This window comes from Oratosquilla oratoria, chromosome 8, assembly GCF_046742065.1.
Source record: "Oratosquilla oratoria isolate Oo_2021 chromosome 8, ASM4674206v1, whole genome shotgun sequence".
In the NCBI taxonomy this organism is placed as follows: domain Eukaryota; kingdom Metazoa; phylum Arthropoda; class Malacostraca; order Stomatopoda; family Squillidae; genus Oratosquilla; species Oratosquilla oratoria.
Window position 1 is genome coordinate 61,563,380 of NC_134784.1, and position 22,294 is coordinate 61,585,673.

The 22,294-nt window shown below is 38.4% G+C and overlaps 1 protein-coding gene across 1 annotated transcript in view; it reads right to left on the reverse strand.

The window, feature by feature from the left end:
- Positions 1–9,016: 9,016 nt before the first annotated feature.
- Positions 9,017–22,294, reverse strand: part of IntS2 (integrator complex subunit 2) — a 65,249-nt gene continuing 51,971 nt past the window's right edge. Inside the window, exons 18-20 of the mRNA XM_076189311.1 lie at positions 21,752–21,971; positions 15,272–15,445; positions 9,017–11,397 (exon numbers count right to left, since the gene is read on the reverse strand). Of these exons, the coding sequence (XP_076045426.1) occupies positions 11,204–11,397; positions 15,272–15,445; positions 21,752–21,971 (588 nt within the window). The 3' untranslated portion in view covers positions 9,017–11,203. The remainder of the gene's footprint in view (positions 11,398–15,271; positions 15,446–21,751; positions 21,972–22,294) is intronic.

The following is a 22,294-nucleotide window of genomic DNA, read 5'->3' on the forward strand; positions in this document are numbered from 1 at the left end:
AAGAGAAAATGAATGAGGATGATGACAAGGATAACGATAATGACAATCTTGGATGATGATGATGGATAGTATGATGATGTATCTCAAAATGAAAAGATGTCACCTATTAGAACCCAAACCATGTTTCTGTATGGAGTGTATTACTGTACATTTGTGCCCACAAAGGGCTTTGAGCTTTCTACAAATTAAGAAACATTTCACAAGGGTAACAGTAGTTGATAACCATGTATGACTGAATGAATTTAATTGAAGAACTATTTTTGCAGATATAAAGATTCTGATTAAATAATCCTTACAAAATTAAATAGGTATTGAAGAAAATTATTGTTCATATGTATTTGCATATATATATATATATATATATATATATATATATATATATATATATATATATACATACATATACCAAGGCTTTTTCCCCCTTACAAGGGAGGTAGCCAAAAAGGAAAAGGCATAAAATCATTCCCACCCATTCCATCCCTGAATACATATACACATATAGAGAGACACACACATTCTGACAGATTGACATAAGTATGAGTAGGAAACTCAGGAGTCTTAGTCCAAGTTTATTCCTGACTAGTTTTGCAGGTATGCTTTCTCAAATGAATGGTATACAAAATGGGTTGTGGGAATTTACGAGTATACACGAGGGAGACCTCACTACCTCCTTCCATTACCAGAATTGGTGACAAGTGTGGAAATCACCAAATGACATTTATTGTAGTAATAATAATCAATTAACAAAAGCAATATACTACTACTAATGATAATATTAATGACAATGCTAATAATAATAATAATAATATAACTATAAAAACAGTGATAACTTAATATTGTTTTTATCCATGTTTTTATTATTATCAATATTATTATTATTATTCCCCATCAGTATTGGCTGATGGTATTGTGGGGTTAAAAGCTACTCAGCAGCATGCAGCTGATACTTTAGGGACTATAATGGGGGGCCCCCTACAGACCAGAGTCACACATCATTTTGTCTATGGTAGAGGAAACATCTATTTATAGAGAAACAATGATATTTTATTATACTGTGACTGTCCCTCCATTATGCTGCCCCCCCCCCCCCATTCTTGATGCTGTCCTGTAAAACTTCTCTGAATGTTCATTTTCTTTTTCCATCAAACCCTGCCACCAAGTCTTCCCACTTGAGTCATAAAAGACGACAAAAATAGGACGGGGATAGGACTAGGCATCCTTCTCCCTGTAGCCTCAAAAGGGACATTCCTAAAAAGAGCAAAGGCATAAAAGGGTGTGGGAGGAGTTTTCCAACCACAACCATAAGGTTTGGGTTTTTTAATATGTGTGGGTGTGGTACAAATATGAGCTAAAGGGAAGAGATGGGCAGTATGTTTGTGAGAAGAAACATGGATGTGTTGGCACTGAGTGAAACTACATTGAAAGGGAGGGGTGAGTTTGAGTTTAAGAGTGTAGTTAGGAGGGTGTCACGAGTGAAGAGAGGATGTGGGAGAGAAGGGGTGGTTATACTAGTAAGTGGCGAGATAGGTAAATGTGTGGTGGAGTGGAAGGAGGTTTCTCCAAGGTTAATGCAGATGAAGGTGAAACTGGGAAGGGAGGTGTGGGTTTTTGTAAGTGCGTACGGGCCTAGTAGTGAGAAGAGTGTAGAAGGGAGGCCTTTTAGATATGAGTGCATAGAGGGTTTAGGGATAAATATCACTGTAGTGGTATTAAGAGACCTTAATGCTAGGGTAGGAAATGAACCAATAGACAAAGTTGTTGGGAAGTGTGGAGTTCCAGAAAAAAAATCGTAGTGGAGAGCTGATGGTGAAGATGTGTTCAGAAAGAGAGCTGGTGATAGCAAATACAGTGTTTAGGAAGAAAGTCAAGCATAAGTACACATGGGAGAGGGTGGTGGATGGAAGGGTGATAGATAGGTCATTAATGGATTACATAGAGAGGGACTGTGAAAAGAATCACCAAAGCAAGTGGAGGGAAGATAAACTTAAAGTTCACTATACAAATAGCCGAAGCATAATTAACAAAATTGATTTGCTGCGAGGTAAAGCATGTGAAGAGAATTTTGATATTCTAGCTATTACTGAATCCTGGATCAACATGGCTGATAAAAATTTCCTTCCAGAAATCAAAATAGAAGGATATAAGTTTTTTCACAAGAATAGGGTTGGCAGGAGTGGGGGAGGTGTAGATGTACAAAGGGAGAATGTGGCAGCAAATTGGAAGGGAGAGAGACTGGAGAAAGCAAATAGTTTTTGATACTTGGGTGCAAATGTGGTGGGAAAGGGAGGAGTGGAGGTAGAATGTAGATTGAGAGAAACAAGTAAATGCTTTGGAGGATTAAAAAGTGTAATGAGAAATAGACATCTGGGAATGGATGCTAAGAGGAGATTGAATGACAGCACCTTATGGGGCAAAAACATGGATCATAAGAAAGGAAGAGGAGCTTGAACATGTTCGAGATGAGGTGCCTAACAAGTATGATAGGAGTTACTAGGTTGGATAGAGTGAGAAAACAAGGAGGTGAGGAGGAGAATGGATGTGGAAAGGGAACTGAGAGATAGGGTTGATGAAAGAGTATTGGGATGGTTTGGACACATGGCAAGAATGAGCAAAGAAAAATTTGTAAAAGAAGTGTGGAAGGCAATGGTGGAAGGAGTGAACATGAGGAGACGATCAAGGGCGAGGTGGATGGATGGGGTAAAAGAAGCAACGGGAAAGAGGGGAATGTCTGTTGAGGAAGGAAGAAGACAGAAGATAGAGGTGAATGGAGAATGGTTGTGTATGGATGATGCTGTGATGCATGGAAAGGAGTGGGTGGGGAATGGAATATGTGTGAATAATAATTTGACGCAGACCAAAGGGATTTCTCCCTGTCTTCTCTTTTTCTGCATGAGGGGACGGAGAGGGAGGGATTTGTCAATTAAATGAAGTGGCCTCGCTGTGGATGTGCTGTGTCTTGCAACACTGCTTCTGACCCAGGGTAGTGGGCAAGATGCAGGGATGACCTGTCATCCAGGAGGAGCAAAGATAAGAGGGAGGGAGGGGGTTAAATGGGAGTGAAGTATGTGGGGATGGAATGGGAGTGAAGTATGTGGGGATGGAATGGGAGTGAAGTATGTGGGGATGGAATGGGAGTGAAGTATGTGGGGATGGAATGGGAGTGAAGTATGTGGGGATGGAATGGGAGTGAAGTATGTGGGGATGGAATGGGAGTGAAGTATGTGGGGATGGAATGGGAGTGAAGTATGTGGGGATGGAATGGGAGTGAAGTATGTGGGGATGGAATGGGTGGGAATGGAATTTATGCCTTTGTTTTTTTTTGGCTACCTCCCTTGTAAAGGGGAAAAAGCCTTTGGTATATGTATTATCATTATTATTATTATTAGCACTGTCATGGCAATATGGGGAGGTAGTGAGGTCTCCCTTATGTATAAATGCTCACAACCCATTTTGTACACCATTCCTTTGAGAAAGCATATCTGTGAAACTAGTCAGGGATAAACTCAGACTAAGACTTCTGTGTTTCTTACTCCCACTTCATATATATATATATATATATATATGTATATATAATGTACATACACACACACACATACACTTCAAGTCTGTTTTCACTAGAGAAAAAATGCAATATTGGGATAAAGGAAGAGAAATGAAATCCCCTCCCTTGAGGGAAATAAGAGTAACACAGAAAGAAATAATGGATCAAATAATGAACCTTGATGTCAAGAAATCACATGGCCTGGGTGGAATAGCAAATTGGATATTAAAAGAATGTAAAGAACAGACAAAATATATAACATAATAACTTGTTTGCTCATAGAAGGAAAAATACCACAATACTGGAAAAATGCCGATTTTGTACAAATTTATAAAGGAGGAAATAAGGAAGACCCAACAAATTACAGACCAGTTTCCCTCACAAGCATGGTAGCTAAAATATGTGAAAAAGTTATAAAAAGTAGATGGTACATATAAGTTCTGACGTAATGAGAATTGTGGAGACAAAATTAAGGGGTCCACTAGTACCAAAGTTGGACATAGATTATATAATCATTGGCTTAGAAATAGAGAGGAGAAGCAAAGTGGAAGAGTCATGTTCCTGGTTAAGAAAAACTTAAATGTGATGAAATTTACATATGAAGAGAACAGGATAGAGATGATCTCAATAAGAGTTGAAGATAGGGACATGAAGAGCAGAAAGTTTTCAGTGATTTATGTGCCCCCATAAACAAGGTCTGGGAGAGATAGAGATTATTCCAAAATGTTAGAGGATATGAATTTTTCATTAAACAAGATGCTGAAGGATGGAGATAAAGCAGTGCTCATGGGGGACTTTAATTGCAAAGAAATATGTTGGAAAGATATGACAGTGAAAGGTGATGATCAATGGGGGAATGTATTGACATGACTACAGAACATACAATGACACAATGGGTAAAAGAAAATGCTAGATTTAGAAACAATGAAGAACTGTCACGACCAGATTTATGATTTATTTCAGAACCTGAAATAGTAAAAAAAATGAATAAAAGACACCAATTGTGAAGAGTGACCACATACTACTCAAGTTAAAACTAAAGGAGGAAATATATATAAAGAGAAATGAGAAACACAGAAAGGGAAGACTGATGTACAGTAAAATGGACTTTGGGAAACTTAGGATTTTTTTTTCTTAAAGTGAACTGGGAAAATTTCTGCAAGAAACACAAATGAAAGGAAAATGGATGATTTTTAGGAAAGTCTACAAAGAAGGAGTGGATAAATATATCCCAAGGCATACACAGGAAAAGGATGAAGGGAGAAATGAAATCCCCTCCCATGAGGGAAATAAGAGTAACAGAAAGAAATAATGGATCAAATAATGAACCTTGATGTCAGGAAATTGCATGGCCTGGATAGAATGGCAAATTGGATATTAAAAGAATGTACAGAAGAACTAACAGACAAAATATATTATATAATAAGTTGCTCACTCAAAGAAGGAAAAATACCAGAAGACTGGAAAAATGCTGATATTGTACCAATTTGTAAAGGAGGAAATAAAGAAGACCCAACAAATTACTGACCAGTTTCCCTTACAAGCATGGTAGCTAAAATATGTGAAAAAGTTATAAAAAGTATATGGATAAAACATCTGGAGGAGCACAAGATCCTAAATCTGAGACAATTTGGATTTAGACAGGGAAGATCATGTACCACATATTTGATCTGTTTTTACTCAAGACTACTAGACATAATACAAGGGACAAATGGGCTGATTGTGCTTTCCTAGATCTACAAAAAGCTTTTGAAAATCCCTCACAAAAAACTATTAAGAAAATTGGAAACCATAGGAGGGATGCTTGGAAAACTAGTGAAATGGAGGACTTTTGCATGGAAGAAAAATGAAAGTAGTGCTCAGAGATAAGAATTCTACTTGGGAGGAGGTAATTAGTGGAGTTCCACAATGATCAGTACTGGCTCCAATAATGTTGGCTATTTATGTGAATGACATGGATGAGAGTGTGGAATATTACATGAACTTCTTTGCAGATTATGCAAAATTGTTAGAGTACTGAAACAGACTGTGACTCACTACAGAGAGATCTGAACAGGGTTTGGGAATGGAGTCAGAAGTGGGAAGTGAACTTCAACATAAAGAAATGTAGCATAATGGAATTTGGGAAAGTAAAAAAAAAAGGATATCAAGACAATATAAAATTGGTAAAAAAGAAGTAACAAAAGTGGGATATGAAAAAGACCTGGAAGTGATCATCACAAAAGATATGTCCCCTGACAAACATATAAACAAAATTATTGGTGAAACCTACTTGCAAGATCAATAAAAGTGGCTTTTACTAATTTGGATGAAGAAATGGTAAAGAAAATAGTAGACACACTGATAAGGCCAAAATTGGAGTATGCAACAACACTATGGTCACCCAGTACTAAAAAAGTATGTAAAGAAAATTGAGAGAATCCAGAGAGCAACTATAGAGATGGCTCCAACACTATAAAAAATGTCATATGAAGAAAGATTGCCAAAACTAGAACTACCGACGCTGGAACAAAAAAGAGAAAGAGGTGACTTGTTGACCATCTACAGAATTTTGAAAGGTGTAGAAATCCTTGATAGAGACAACTTATTAAATTGGGATAAGAGAAACACAGAGGACATGGAAAGAAACTCAAAAAGGACAGTTATAGAAGAGACATAAAAAAAAAAAAAAAAAAAAAAAAAAAAAGCTTTCCTCACAGACTGTGGATGTATGAAACATACTTGATGAAACAAGAGTATGTGCAAAAACAATACAAGAATTTAAGAGCAAATTATATTTGGCGAGATACAGAGACAGGACACCATGAGCACAGCTCCCCTTCCTGAAAGATACAACTAGGCAATTAGGTAAATACAAATGTGTGTCAGTGCATATGAACACGTATGTACGTGTTTAAGCATGTGTGTGTTATTCATCTTTGTCTTGGGTCACATGTTGGACTCAAAATCAACAGCCATTAACCTCCCAGATAAGAGTTCAGAGTTCATATATGGTCCAATCTCTGGTTAATGCTATAACCTTACACATATTGAACTCCTTGTCCACCACAACTGAGATGCTGACTTGCAGTGCTGTGATGATTTTTAGCCTTGAGGAGGGACTCAAACTCAGATTGCTGAATTAACAGTAGAGCATGGTACCACTACACTAGCAAGCAGGTAGAGTGCATGTGTGTATTTACCTAGTTGTATTATACGGGAAGGGGAGCTATGTTTGTAGTGACCCATCTCAGCATCTAGTTTGTTCTTAAATTCTTGTATGGTGTTTGCACACACTATTGTTTCGTCTAATTTGTTCCAGACATCTACCACTCTGTGTGGAAAACTAATTTTTTCAGATCTCTTCTATAACTATCCTTTTTGAGTTTCTTTTCATGTTCTCTTGTTTTTCTTTTATCCCATTTTAATAAGTCTTCTCTGTCAAGGACTTCCATGTGTGTATTTACCTAGTTGCATTTTACAGGAAGAGAGCTATGCTCGTAGTGACCCACTTTTGCATCTTTCTATATCCAGTATGATCTTAAATTCTTGTATAGTTTTTGCACTCACTGTTTCCTCATTCAGTTTGTTCTAGATATCTATCACTCTGTGTGGGAAGCTATTCTTTTTCAGATCTCTTCTGTAACTATCTTTAAAAAAAAAAAAAAAAAATCATGTCCTCTTGTTTTTCTTCTATACCACTTTAGTAAGTCATCTATATCAAGGACTTCCATCCCTTTCATAATTCTGTAGATGGTTAGCAGGTCTCCTCTTTTTCTTCTTTGTTCCAGGGTTGGTAGTTTGTGTTTATCCAATCTTTGTTTGTATGTCAATTTGGAGAGTGTTGGTGCCATCTTTGTTGTTGCTCTTTGAATTCCTTATAATTTCTTTATGTTCTTTTTAGTACTAGGTGTCCATAGTGTCACAGCATACTCCAATTTAGGTCTTATCGATGTAACTAATATTTTCTTTACCATTTCTTCATCCATGTAGTCAAAGGCCACTTTCATTGACCTTAATAAATTTAAAGTTTCTTGGACTAATTTGTTGGTATGTTTGTCTGATGCCATGTCATTGGTGATAGTTACTCCTAGGTCCCTATCCAAGTTGACTTTTTTCATTTCTTTTGTACCAATTTTGTATTGTCCTGATATTCTGCTTTTTCAAAATTCCATTATACTACATTTCTTGATGTTGAAATTCACTTCACTCTTCTGACTCCATTTCCAGATTTTATCCAGGTCTTCTTGCAATGATTTGCAATCTTCCTCTGTACTTACTCTCTTTAGTATTTTCACATCATCTGCAAAGAAGTTCATATAACATTCCACACCTTTATCCATGTCATTTATATATATGGCAAACATTATTGGAGCCAATACAGAGCCTTGTGGAACTCCACTTATTATTTCTTCCCAATTTGAGTTCTTGTCTCTGAGTACCACCTCATTTTTCTCCCATTTAAGAAATTTTTCACACATTCCAATAATTTTTTTGTATTCCACCTATTGTTTCAATTTTTCTTAGTATCTTTTTCTGTGGTACTTTGTCAAATGCCTTTTAAAAATCTAAGGCACAATCTGCCCATCTGTCCTTTCTATTAGCCTCGTTTAAAAGTATATTAAGTTTGAGGCACCTTATCATCCACTTCTAAATCCAAATTGTTTTGGATTTAGTATTTTGTTCTCCTCCAAGTGTTTAATCCATTTACTTTTGGTAACTTTTTTGCATACTTTTGCTATTGTACATGTAAAGGAGACTGGTCTATAGTTGGTTGGATCTTCTTTGTCCCCTTCTTTGTATATTGGTACAATATCTGCATTTTTTCAATCTTGTGGTACTTTTCCTTTTTTGAGTGAGAAATAAATTATCTTGTGTATTTTGTCTGTTAGTTCATCTATATATTCTCTCAATATCCAATCTGCAATTCCATCCTGCCTGTGTGACTTTCTGATGTCAAGGTTTTTCATTTGTTCCCTTATTTCTTTCATTGTGGGGGATCTTTCTCTCTGTCCTTCCTCCCAATTTTGTAAGCTTTCAATTGTGAATACAGATTTAAAATGATCGTAATTTCACCCATTTCTACATCATCTATATATTCTCTATTTCCTTCACACAGTTTCACTATTTCATGTTTGTCTTTTAGTTTGTCATTTACATATCTGTAGAATAGTTTAGGTTGGTCCTTGCATTTTTCTATTATGTCTTTTTCATAGTTTCTTTTTTCTTCCCTGCATATTTTTACATATTCGTTTCTTAGTTTGATGTATGTTTGCCATTTGGTATTTTTTTTTTTTTTTTCATCTTTTCCAGGCTTTGTCTCTTCTATCTTTAGCTTCACTACACTTTTTGTTGTACCAACACTTTATGTATAACCTTTTTTGTTTCTTCTTTGATACATATTCATCTGTTCCCTCCTTGTATTTTTAATATGTTCCACTTCTCTTCCATCTTTGTTTCTTCATTTAACAATTTTTCCCAGTATGTATTAAAAAAAAAAAAAAAAAAAAAAAAAAAAAAAAAACTAAGTTTTTCAAAGTTCATTTAGTTGTACATTGGTCTTCCTTTTCTATGTTTCTCATTTCTTCTCACATCATTTTGTTCTTTTAGATCAAACTCTATTAGTATGTGGTCACTCTTCCCAATTTGTCTTGTATTCCATTTTGTCTATGATTTCAGACTATAATGTGAATATTAAGTCTAGTCTCGATGGTTCTTCATTGTTTCTATATCTAGTATTTTCCTCCACACATTGAGTTAATGTGTAATCAGTTCAAGCCTGTGTTTTGGGGGGCAAATATACTACTATGAATTTTCTACTTTTCATATTTCTGTGTTCAACTTCAATCATAATCAATTCCACATTATTTTTTCCTTCTGTTATCTCTGTCCTTTTTTTAGTCAAAAACATGATTCCTCTACCCTGTTTCTCTGTTCTATTTTTCACCCAATGGCTGTATAGACCTTGTCCCACAGTATTTGATGGTAGTGGACCTTTTAATTTTGTCTCCACAAGTCCCATTATGTGTGTGTGTGTGTGTGTGTGTGTGGATTAAAGAGTGTAATGAGGAATAGACATTTGGGAATGGATGCTAAGAGGAGACTGTATGAAGGAGTGATTGTGCCAATAGCACTGTATGGGGCAGAAACATGGAACATAAGAGAAGAAGAGAGGAGGAGTTTGAATGTGTTTGAGATGAGGTGTCTGAGAAGTATGATGGGGGTTACTAGGCTAGATAGAGTAAGAAATGAGGAGGTGAGGAGAACAGGGGTGGAAAAGGAGCTGGGAGATAGGGTTGATGAAAGAGTATTAGGATGGTTTGGACACACGGAAAGAATGAGTGAAGAAAGACTAGTAAAAGAGGTGTGGAAGGCAGATGTGGAGGGAGTGAACATGAGGGGACGTCCTAGGATGAGGTGGATGGATGGGGTGAAGGGGGCTTTGGGGAAGAGGGGAATGTCTGTTGACGAAGGACGGGAGAGGACAGAAGACAGGGGTGAATGGAGAATTGTTGTATATGGATGATGTTGTGATAGCATGAGGTGGAATGGGGGGTGAGGTAGTATGTGTGAGCAAAATTTGACGCAGCCCGAAGGGATTTCTCCCCGTCCTCTCATTTTATGCAATGGGGGGACGGAGAGGGGGGTCGCCGATTTAATGAAGCGGCCTTGCTGTGGATGTGCTGTGTCTTGCGACACTGCTTCTGACCCAGGGCAGTGGACAAGGTGCAGGGATGACCTGTCATTCAGGAGGTGCTAAGATAAGAGGGAGGGTGGAGGGGTGTGGAGTGTATTCAGGGATGGAATGGGTGGGAATGATTTTATGCCTTTTTCTTTTTGGCTACCTCCCTTGTAAGGGGAAAAAAGCCTTGGTATATGTATGTATGTATGTGTGTGTATTACCTAGTTCTACTTACCTAGTTGTATCTTATGGGAAGGGGAACTACGCTTGTGGTGTCCCTTCTCTGTATCTCGCCATATCCAATTTGCAGATAAAAGTCACACACTCAAAACAAAAATAAAAATCCTTATCATTTTTATAACAACAATAATAATTGTTGTTTTGGATTTCACTGACTGGAAACCTGCAGCCTTACAGTGGCTGGCAACAATAACTGGGCCCTTACACAGAACTCTCTGGGAAGAAATTTTTAGACATGTTTATGTTGTATTTATGTGGGGCTGTTTTTATGTCACCGACTGAAAATATGAGGAAACAGTTAGTGGTTGTCAGATTTCCATGTGTGAAATGGAATAAATACTAAATAGAAGGAGAAAAATCTTGAGCCCATTCTGGAGATCAAGTGCCAGTCCTCAGGGCTGTACCTCCACATGGAGATGGAGGGGGGCGATCAATTTTGAAAATGGGCAGCAGGGAAACGATTCTTCACTGTCCATCTTGCAGAGCCACCAGAAGCAAGTACTTGTCATTGGTCCCTCACTTTTATATGTCATGATAAAACACACCCATATATGGTATCCTCATTCCTCTCCTTTGCAAATCAAATTACTAAATCTACACTTCAGTAACAATAGGTGACCAATATGTAGTATTAATGTGGTAGTATTTCTATACATGTTGGGTTCATATGCATAAACCACATTTCTATATAAAAATCAAATAATGCTGTACATCAGTTATCAAAATAAAGCTATGAGACAATGGAGAAATTCAGAAAGTTACTAATAGATAGAATGTCTACCTGCAGCCTCTTCAACTAACTTTTTGAAAGTAGTAATAATTCTTGCACAAAGTTTATCTTCTTTGGGAATTCTTCGGACAAAAGCCGGTCTTTTCTTCTCTTCTTCTGCATCTTTCTTTACTACATCCATGGAATCATCTGCTGTAAATTCTTCTTCTAAAGCATCAAGAAATCCTGGTAGAAAAATAAGTATCATAAATAAATTCCATAATTTCTAGGGTCTCTCTATATACCTAGGGCTACTTCCCCCCTTATAAGGGAAGTAGTCAAGTCAAGGCATAAACTCAATCCCACCAATTCCACTACCCTTGCTTCCATCTCATCTTAGCTCCTCATGGATGAGGGTCATCCCTGTCTTCTGCTCATTGCCCAGTTAAGAGGCAATGCAGCAAAATACAGCACACTCAAAGGAAGGCTGCTTCACACTTCACAAACACTTGGTAGAAAATAAAATAATAAACCTTAAACAATTTGGCTTTAGAAGTGGAAGATCGTGTACCACAACCCTAATCTGCTTTTACTTGAGATTAATTGAGATAATACAAGAAAGAGATGGCTAGGCAGATTGTGCCTTCTTGAATTTGCAGAAGGCATTTGCAGAATTGCGGGTAGTAATTACCAAATAACGTAACTGTGAATTTACCGGATAAAGAATTACCGTATACGGAGGACTCACTGTATTACAATTACACTGGCCTGCGTTTAATTTTTTTTTTTCAAAGGTCGAAGGTTTTTCAAGTGATTTATAGGTTTTTTGGTGCGCTGAATCCAAAAATGCCATCCATTTCCTTGGATCAGGTCTAGTTTTTGAGATATGAGAAGTGCGACTTTTGGGCCTTGTATAGTACTAAGTATAAGGAAAACGAGGCTGCAGGTATAGCCTATTCTTATTTTTTTTTGCATAAAAATTATACTGTAGCACCCCGAAACTGATACTGAAACCTAATGATATTTTTGTTTACTTTCAGGAAACTGAAACTGAAACTGCATTGACAACACTGAAACTGAAAATGGTTTAGAAAAGTGTGATCTCCAATCAATGTGACTGATTTTATAAGAATCTGTGCTTTTTACAAGAATCTGTGCTTCTTGTGTTTCTATTTTGGACACGTATCTTAGATTGACAGAAAATGGAACACAAATGCACAAATCATCCTGATAGGTTCTGCTACATATGTGGTAATATGATTCTTCCTCGTTGACTAGCAAATATAACTGATTTTGTGAAGAAGGCATATCATGCTTATTTTGGAGTTAAGCTTGGGGACCAGGACAAGCCATTTGCACCCCATGTTAGCTGCAAAACATGTGTCGAGAACTTGCGTGATTGGAGAAATAAAAAAAGGAAGAGTATGCCATTCGCTGTTCCAATGGTTTGGAGAGAGGGTAAAGATCATGTGTCAGACTGCTATTTCTGCATGACTAATCTTAAAGGAGTCAACCGCAAGAACAAGCATTGTATTCAGTATCCTAATGTTCCGTCTGCCATACGACCAGTCCCTCATGGTCCAGGCCTGCCCGTTCCCAAGCCAGATGATGCAATGGAATCTAGCTCTGAATCGGAATCTGATAACGCACTAGACAGGGCAGAGGGTGGACAATACATGCCAGAAGAGAATGACCGGCCAGTGCCTCTAACACAAGCAGATCTCAATGACCTGACACGGGATCTAAACCTATCAAAGGAATCAGCACAGCTTCTGGGTTCTTGTCTTTGTGAGAAAAATTTGCTAGCATCTGAGACAACATTCTTTTGGTACCGAGAGCGTGAAAGAGAATTTAGACTGTTCTTCACAACTCAGAAGGACTCGTCATTAGTTTACTGCAACAACATTGCTGGTTTGATTCAATCAATGGGGCTGGACTATGTTGCTACTGAATGGAGACTGTTCATCGACTCTTCCAGCAGAAGTCTCAAGGCAGTCCTCCTTCACAACGGAAATAAATACTCTTCAATTCCAATCGGTCATTCGGTGCAAATGAAAGAAACTCATGACAACATGGATCAGCTACTGTCTGATCTGAACTACAATGACCATGGTTGGTTGATCTGTGGAGATCTTAAGGTAGTTGGATTGGTTTTGGGAGTACAGGGTGGGTACACAAAGTATCCATGCTTTTTGTGTTTGTGGGATAGTCGGGCTGATGATCAACATTTTGTCAGACAAGAATGGCCACCACGACAACGTTTGGAACCTGGTTCACACAATGTTCAGGCTCGTTCTCTTGTTGAACCAAACAAGGTCTTACTCCCACCTTTACATATCAAACTGGGACTGATGAAGAACTTTGTGAAGGCAATGGACAAGGACGGCATGGGATTTACTTTTCTTCAGCAGAAGTTTCCTCGGATCAGTCTGGAAAAGCTTAAGGCTGGCATCTTTGATGGGCCTCAGATAAGGGAACTTATGAAGGACTCAATGTTTGACAATGCACTGAATGCAGCTGAGCTGTCCGTTTGGTGGTCGCTTAAGTCAGTGATAAGAAACTTTCTAGGAAATAACCGAAGTGCAGAATACGAGAAAGAAGTCGATGAGCTCTTGAACAGCTATAAAAAATTAGGGGCTCGCATGTCAGTCAAAATGCACTTTCTACGGTCCCATTTAGACTATTTCCCTCAGACCTGTGGTGACTTCAGTGAGGAACAGGGAGAACGTTTCCACCAGGATATTCGAGTCATGGAAGAATGCTACCAAGGCCGGTGGGATGTGAACTTTCTTGCGGACTACTGTTGGTGTTTGAAACGAGACGTGGTGGCTGCCCAACACAGGAGAAAGTCACTGAAAAGGCCCTTCATCCATGATTAGATTTTCTGTAATATATCCTCTTTATCTTCTGAACTATGCAAGAAAAAATTATTTCTTTTGTCAAGATTTTTTTCCCAAAATTAAAGGGAATAAATAGCACTAAATGGCGTTTTTAATTATTCTTACCGCCTCGTATCTCAAAAACGTGACCTGATTGAACAAAATGAGTGTGATTTTTAGATTCTGCATAGCAAATTACCCTAGAATCAGTTATCAGATGCTTTACCTTTGAAACTTCGCAGGCCAGTGTTATAAAATATCAAAGACCACGCTAGAAAGAACTCAATAATTAAATAATAAATCATCGGTGCAATTTTGACATTAACAAGGTAATTTTTCAAATTTCAACATAGACTAACTCACAATATGTCACCGAGAAGAAATCTCCCAAGCAGTCACCCAAAACCGGGTAAAACAGGACAGATAAAATCACAACGACAAATCCCACGATGAACATAACTAACACATAAAATCATTCATCCTTCAGACGCAGGACGTCATGCAATTCGATAGGTTAGATCCTCACGATCACTTACTTATCTAACTTTTCCCACTATCTGTAAAAGTACTTCTTCACTTCCTTCCGACCGTGAACCCCTGGAATAATTATATCAAAACCTCCCACTCAAAGACGACAAATAAGCAATTCGTACCATAATGTAATATATACACAAATCTCAAAAAAACTCAAAAGTTAACTACCTTGAACAAATAACAATATGTATAAGCGCGACAATAAGAACAGCAAATCAATTTCACATAAAAATTGTAGCACATAACCATTCACACTTCTCGACAGCATAAATATCAGTAACATTTTTTAACTTTTATGTTAATATATATGTATATTTAGCTCTACACAAACTAACATACTTAAAAACAAACTAACCATTTAGGATGTCATGTCTTCAGTAAAGCTATGACTAGTGAAAGTGTACAAACTAAATATATCTCAGAGGAAAGAGATCATCAAAAGTTCTCATCGAACAGAGAAAGAACAGAAGTGAAAGTGCAAATTCATTCTCATTGAAAAGAGAATATACAAGTGTAAAAATATTTACATAGCCTTATTGAACACATTCAAGATATGATAATATATGTAAAACCCCCCTTTTTAACTCATTCAAATCAACTTTACGTGTGAATATCTCCCACTAGCAACTTGACAAATTATCATATCTTAAATTTTTCTGACAAATTGTTGAAATAAAATCTCAATACTTAGTACTATGGTAACTTACCAATTGAAATAGGTGATGGGGCTGATGAAAGGCCTGCCTGTGCTGCTCCCACACGACCAAAGGACACGAGCAGATGTAAGAGGTCATCCAGCAGAGTTGGGAAAGCACGTCCAATATAAACAAGGGATTTCAGAGACAAACACATCAATTGTATTCTTTCTTCTTCTCCAACAACTGAAATCAGAAGTAACAGTGTGAGGTGGAAAACACTAAGCAACAGTACATATATACACCAAGGCCTTTTTCCCCTTTACAAAAGGTAGACAAAGTCAAAAGGCATAATTCCACTCCCATCTATTTCATCCCCCATATGATCTACTCCCATTAAACATCCCTCCCTCCCTTTTTTCTTGGCTCCTCCTGGATGACAGGGCATCCTTGTATCTTGCCTATTGCCCTGGGTCAGAAGTAATGCAGCAAGACACAGCACATCCATATCAAGGCTGCTTTATTTAATTGGTGACCCCCCATTTCCATCCCCTCATGCAGAAAAAGAGAAGACGGGGAGAAATCCCTTTGAACTGCATCAAAATATCATTCACACATGTCCACTCCCTAGCCCCCATCCTCCCACCTACTCCCTTCCATGTATCACAGCATCATCCATATATAACCATTCTCCACTCACCCGTATTGTCTGTCTTCTCCCTTCCTTCCTCAACAGACATCTCCCTCTCTCTCAACACCCCTTTTACACCATCCATTCATCTCATCCTCAGTCACCCCTCCTGTTCACTCCATCAACTTCTGCCTTCCACACTTCTTTCACTTATCTTTTTTCACTCATTTTTCCATGTGCCCAAACCATCCCAATACTCTTTCAATCCTATCTCCTAACTCCTTTTTCACCCCAGCTCTCATTTTTCACTCTATCCAGCCTAGTAGCCCCTATCATACTTCTCATACATTTCATCTCAAACACATTTAAACTCTTCCTCCCTTATGTTCCATGTTTCTCCCTCATACAGTATTGTTGGTACAATCACCCTTTCATATGTGAAAAAGTTATCAAAAGTAGATGGGTTAAACATCCTTGTCTGAATCCAAAACAATTTGGATTTAGACAAGGAAGATCATGTACCACAAACTTGATTTGCTTCTATTTGAGACTAATAGAAATACTGTACAGTCGAACCTCGAAAGCCTGGACTAATTGGGGGGAAGGGTGCTCCGGTCATGCCAAAAGTCCAGTCATTGAAAATATCGCCCTAACACCCGTAGATTTTCGTAGCAGTATACGTATAGGTACTGTATGATATGGCATAGAAACACATAAGAATAATACTCTAACACTGTAATAATAACAATACTGTAATACTATAATACTAATAATTCTGTAATAATAACTGTATTACAGGCATGTAAATGTACTGTATATACAGTGTACTGTACTGTATTTTTTATTACGTACAATGTAAATATCAGAAGGTATGCATGCGGGACAGTGGTGCCGGCCAGGGTTGCCGCATTTTCTACACTGCCGTGTAAAATGGGAGTGTTGCCATACCGGGGCATACATTTTTCTCGGGCGTGTGCAGACTTTCATTGCAAGATATACTTGTCAAACTTTGACAAAATGTTGGTTCTAGTTTTTTTATTCTTGAATATAAGGCCCCCATGTCCTAACATATTCAGTAAGATATAAAAATTATTTTTTCTATATTATTTCTAAAAAAAAAGCTGAAACTTTAGCGTAGAATTTTTTCTACACAGTAAAAACGTATCTTTTGGGGTATAATATTTTATAAGTAACACAATTACCAATAAAAGTCTTTTGATGTACCATTTATTATTTGATAACTAGTTCTATGATTTTTAAACAAAAGTTTAGTTTTTGAATGATTTTAACAGCCCGCTGATATGTAGAAAAAATTTCCTCATGTCCTTGCGCAGTTGCCACATGCCGCTATTTTACGTTTTGGTACAAAATTCTACGAAACTGCAGCCCTGGTGGCGGCTTGAGTACACGTGTACGGCCGTCGCTGCCACCTACCAGACAAATAGGGAACTTTACTTGAAAAGTCTGCCCTTTCTTCATTTCGACCGATCATACGAGGGTCCGGGCATTCGGGGTCCAGGCTTTTGAGGTTCAACTGTAATACAAGCGTCAAATATTTCTCACACATACTACCTCACTCCACATCGCCCCACCCATTCCACCTCATGCATCACAACATCATCCATATACAACCATTCTCCATTCACCCCTGTCTTCTGTCCTCTCCCATCCTTCCTCACAGACATTCCCCTCTTCCCCAAAGCCCTTTTCACCCCATCCATCCATCTCATCCTAGGTCGCCCCCACATGTTCACTCCCCCCACATTTGCCTTCCATACCTCTTTTATTAGTCTTTCTTCACTCATTCTTTCCATGTGTCCAAACCATCCTAATTCTCTTTCATCCACCCTATCCCCCAACTCCCTTTCCACCCTTGTTCTCCTCATCTCCTCATTTCTCACTCTATCTAGCCTAATAACCCCCATCATACTTTTCAGACACCTCATCTCAAACACATTCAAACTCCTTCTCTCTTCCTCTCTTATGTTCCTTGATTCTGCCCCATACAGTGTGGTCGGCACAATCACTCCTTCATACAATTTCTTCTTAGCCTCCATTCCCAAATGTCTATTCATCATTACATTTTTTAATCCACCAAGGCATTTACTCACTTCTCTCAATCTACATTCTACCTCCATATCCACTCCTCCCTTTCCTGCCACATTTGCACCCAAGTATTTAAAACTATCCACTTCCTCCAGTCGCTCTCCCTTAACCTATTAAGCGTCTGCTACTGCTTATGCCATTTCCTAATTTCTTTCCACAATCGCGCTCAACGGTATATACCGTTCTCAACTTTAACCACTTCACTCCGGGACTTAAATCTCGCGGGCAGCAGCCAATGCCAGCCGTACGACATGTCGTAATAATACTCGCATCATAAAATATAGTCAGCGCTTGTATCGATCGTTCTCTCTTTCACTCGTGAATTTTGAAAACCACAGAGAATGGGATTAAGGGCACATTAGGGAGAATGTAAAAACACAGGGGCGACTACAATAAATATAATCAAGACATCGATATGGCAGCGTCGCGAATCCACTTGCTCCTCATGACGCCTACGTGTGCGGCACCATATGGTAGGGGTTAAAAGCTCATTTCAAGCTGTCTCTGACTTCATATCATGTTTATACGCTTAGAAAACTATTGGAACATCATCTGACAACATTCTGAGTGCATCTTGAAGTTTGTGGTAACTTTTGCTGGCTCACTATAAGGTAGCAAAGAAACGTTTTCAGTACATGGTGAGCGTTCATCATAGAATTATATTTTTATATTTCCTTGAGATATAACAAAAAGGGACAATTACTTTTGCTTTTCTGGATTTTTCGTGTGTGTGTGTGTGTGTATTTACCTAGTTGTATTTTACGGGATGGGAGCTATGCTCGTTATGACCCATTTTTGTATCTCTCCACATCCAGTTTAGTTTTGAACTCGTGTATAGTTCTAGCATTCACTGTTTCACTTTTTAACCCGTTCCAGACATCGATCACTCTGTGCGGGAAACTGTTCTTTTTCAGGTCTCTTCTGTAACTGTCTTTAATTTCTTTGCATGTCCTCTTGTTTCTCTCTTGTCACATTTTAGTAGGTCATCTCTATCGAGAACTTCCATCCATTTCATAATTCTGAATACGGTCAACAAGTCGCCTCTTTTCCTTCTCTGTTCTAATGTTGACAGCTGTAATTTCTCCAATCTTTGTTCAAATGTCAAATTTGATAGTGTGGGTGCCATCTTTGTCGCTGTTCTTTGGATTCTTTCAAACTTCCTTGTGTTTTTCTTTGTGCTAGGTGCCCACATTGATATAGCATATTCTAACTTTGGTCTTATCAATGTAACAATTAATTTCTTAACCATCTCCTCATCCATGTAGTCGAAGGCCACTTTCATTGATCTTAATAAATTGTAGGTCTCTCCAAATAACTTGTTTACATATTTGTCAGGAGTCAAATCACTTGAGATGATTACTCCTAAGTTCCTTTCTGAGTTTACTTTCTTTACTGCTTTGTTTCCCATCGTATATTTACCCAAAACTCTATCCTTGTCTTTTCCAAATTCCATTAAGCTACATTTCTTGATGTTGAAATTCATCTCGTGTTTCTGGCTCCATTCCCATACTTTATACAAGTCATCTTGTAGTGATCTACAATCTTCTTCTGTTTTCACTCTCGAGTAATTTAGCATCATCGGCAAAAAAATTCATATAACAATTTACTCCTTCATCCATATCATTTATGTATATTGCAAACATTAAGGGAGCCAAAACAGAGCCTTGTGGGATGCCACTTTTTACATCTTCCCATTTTGAATTTCTGTCTCTAAGTACCACTCTCATTTTTCTCCCAGTTGAGAAGTCCTTTATCCATTCCAACAGTTTGCCTTGAATTCCTCCTATTTTTTCAATTTTGCTTATTAATTTTTTGTGTGGTACGTTGTCAAAAGCTTTCTGCAAATCTTGGTGTAATATACGATACATCCATGTCTTTCAAACAACACATCACCAACATAAAAAAACAAGTGCACACCTAGACTTAATGCACTTAAGTCAATCACTGGAACAACATTTGGACAAAACAAAGAAACTAATACAACAATATACAAACAATGCATATGCTCAGTGATGAATCATGCAAGTCCTGCATGGGCTCCTAATCTCTGTGAGACACACCACAACACCCTTCAAATCATACAAAACAAAGCCCTAAAAACAATTACAGGCTGCACAAATACAACACCTACAGACCATTTACACCATGAAACAAAAGTCCTCAAAGTCAAGGACCACCTCGACATGAGAGGCACACAAACACTTGCCGCAGCCACCACAAACACATCACATCTGCTACACTACATAGCAGAAGACCCACACACACCAAGAAACATTAACCACTTCCATACGGTGATGCCCATGTAGGCGGCATGAGGTGCAAGTGGGTACTTGATGATGCCAACGTCGGCATCTTGATTATATTTATTGTAGTCGTACCTACGTAATTTCCATTCTCTCTAAACTGGCTTCATCAATTTTCTAAGGTTATCAAAATACACGGGTGAAAGAGAACGAACAATTGAGCACTGACTTTATTTTTTATAATGCGATTATTATGACGCAACATCGCATGTCGGGCAGCTAATGCTGCCAGATGTGCGATGTGCCCCGGAGTGAAGAGGTTAAAACAACACCCAAAGACCTGTATCACACACAGATACTCTCTTCTCTTCTTCCACAACCACCAAATACCAGCCTCCAGAAACATATTCATAATCATATCACTCACCGCTCCATTAACACACTGAAAGACAACACACTGCTGCATGCCAGACCCCCTGATATCCACCCTTCTGAATCCTCTCTCCCACAAAAGGACAGGGTCCACCTGGCCAGACTGCGGTGCGGCCATCACCTAGCACTTCTAAGCTACCAGAAGAGGCTGGATGACCGCATTGTGAACAGCTGCTCAGGATGTAACACTCCCCATACCATACAACACATAATGGAAGACTGCATTATACACAATCATGCACGCAAACAACACAACATATACTCTATAAAGGATTTGTGGGAAAACCCAGTTTCGGCTGTGGCATTCCTTGGAGAGACGGGACTGCTTGGACAGACAGTCTAGGGAACGACAACAACAACAACAACTCACTTTCCACCCCCATTCTCTTCCTCACCTCCTTGTTTCTCACTCTTTCCAGCCTAGTAACACCTATCATACTTCTCAGACACCTCATCTCAAACACATTCAAGTTCCTTCTCTCTTCCTCTCTTATGTTCCATGTTTCTGCCCTATACAGTGCTGGAGGCACAATCACTCCTTCATACAATCTCCTTTTAGCATCCATTCCCAGATGTCTATTTGTCATTACACTTTTTAATCCTCCAAGGCATTTACTTGCTTCTCTCAATCTACATTCTACCTCCACCTCTACTCCCTTTCCTGCCACATTTGCACCCAAGTATCTAAAACTATCCACTTCCTCCAGTCTCTCTCTCTTAATACTCACTTCCAGTTTGCTGCCACTTTCTCCCCTTGTACATCTCATTACCTTACCCACACTTATCTTTCACTTCCTTTTTTTCACACACCTTCCAAAACTCTGTCACAAACTTTCTCAATCCCTCTGATCCTGCCACAAGTGCAGTGTCATCAGCAAACAACAATTGGCTTACCTCCCACTTTTCTCCATTTCCTTTAACCATCTCCAATCCCCGACTCATTACCCTTGCAATTACCTCTTGCTACCCCCTGTGTAGGGGGAAAAAAGCCTTTGGTATATGTATGTACCACCCCATCCATGTATAGATTGAACAACCAAGGAGACATACACTTACATACACCAAAATGTCTCTTATAAGGTGGGTGGTCAGATCAGAGCATATCCTAAACATATATTCAATGATACCAAATTAATTTACCTGACAAGAGTGTAGCCAAGGTATTGATGGCAAGTCTAGAGATGCTGAGTGTAGAAGGCATTGCATTCTGAAGGGCCAAGTGTGAAGTCAGTTCAATGGCAAACAGCTGTTTCTCAAGGTCGGGCAGCTGGAGAAGCTCTGGTATCCAGTTGAGGCCAACAGCAATGTGCATTGAGGGAACACCCCGAACCATGACACTTAGCAACTCACTTGGATATCCCTGAGTTTGAAAAAAGAAAAAAGAGAGAAAAAAAAAAAAAAAGTTAGTTGTGTCATAAATAAAGTCCATTGTAGTATAGCTGACCAATATTTGAACAGCATTATACTAAAAGAGCTAAGATAAGAGGAAAACAAGAGTGGTTGATGGGAGTGGAATGGATGGAAATGGGTGGGAGTGAGTGTGTGCCTTTGACTTGGCTACCTTCCTTATAAGGGACATAAGGGACAGATAGATTGCCCATTGTTTCTTTAACAATGATATTGCCAAACTGTTCTAGTTATCAAGGTAACATTGATAATTAAGGCAAAGTACTTTACTATTAT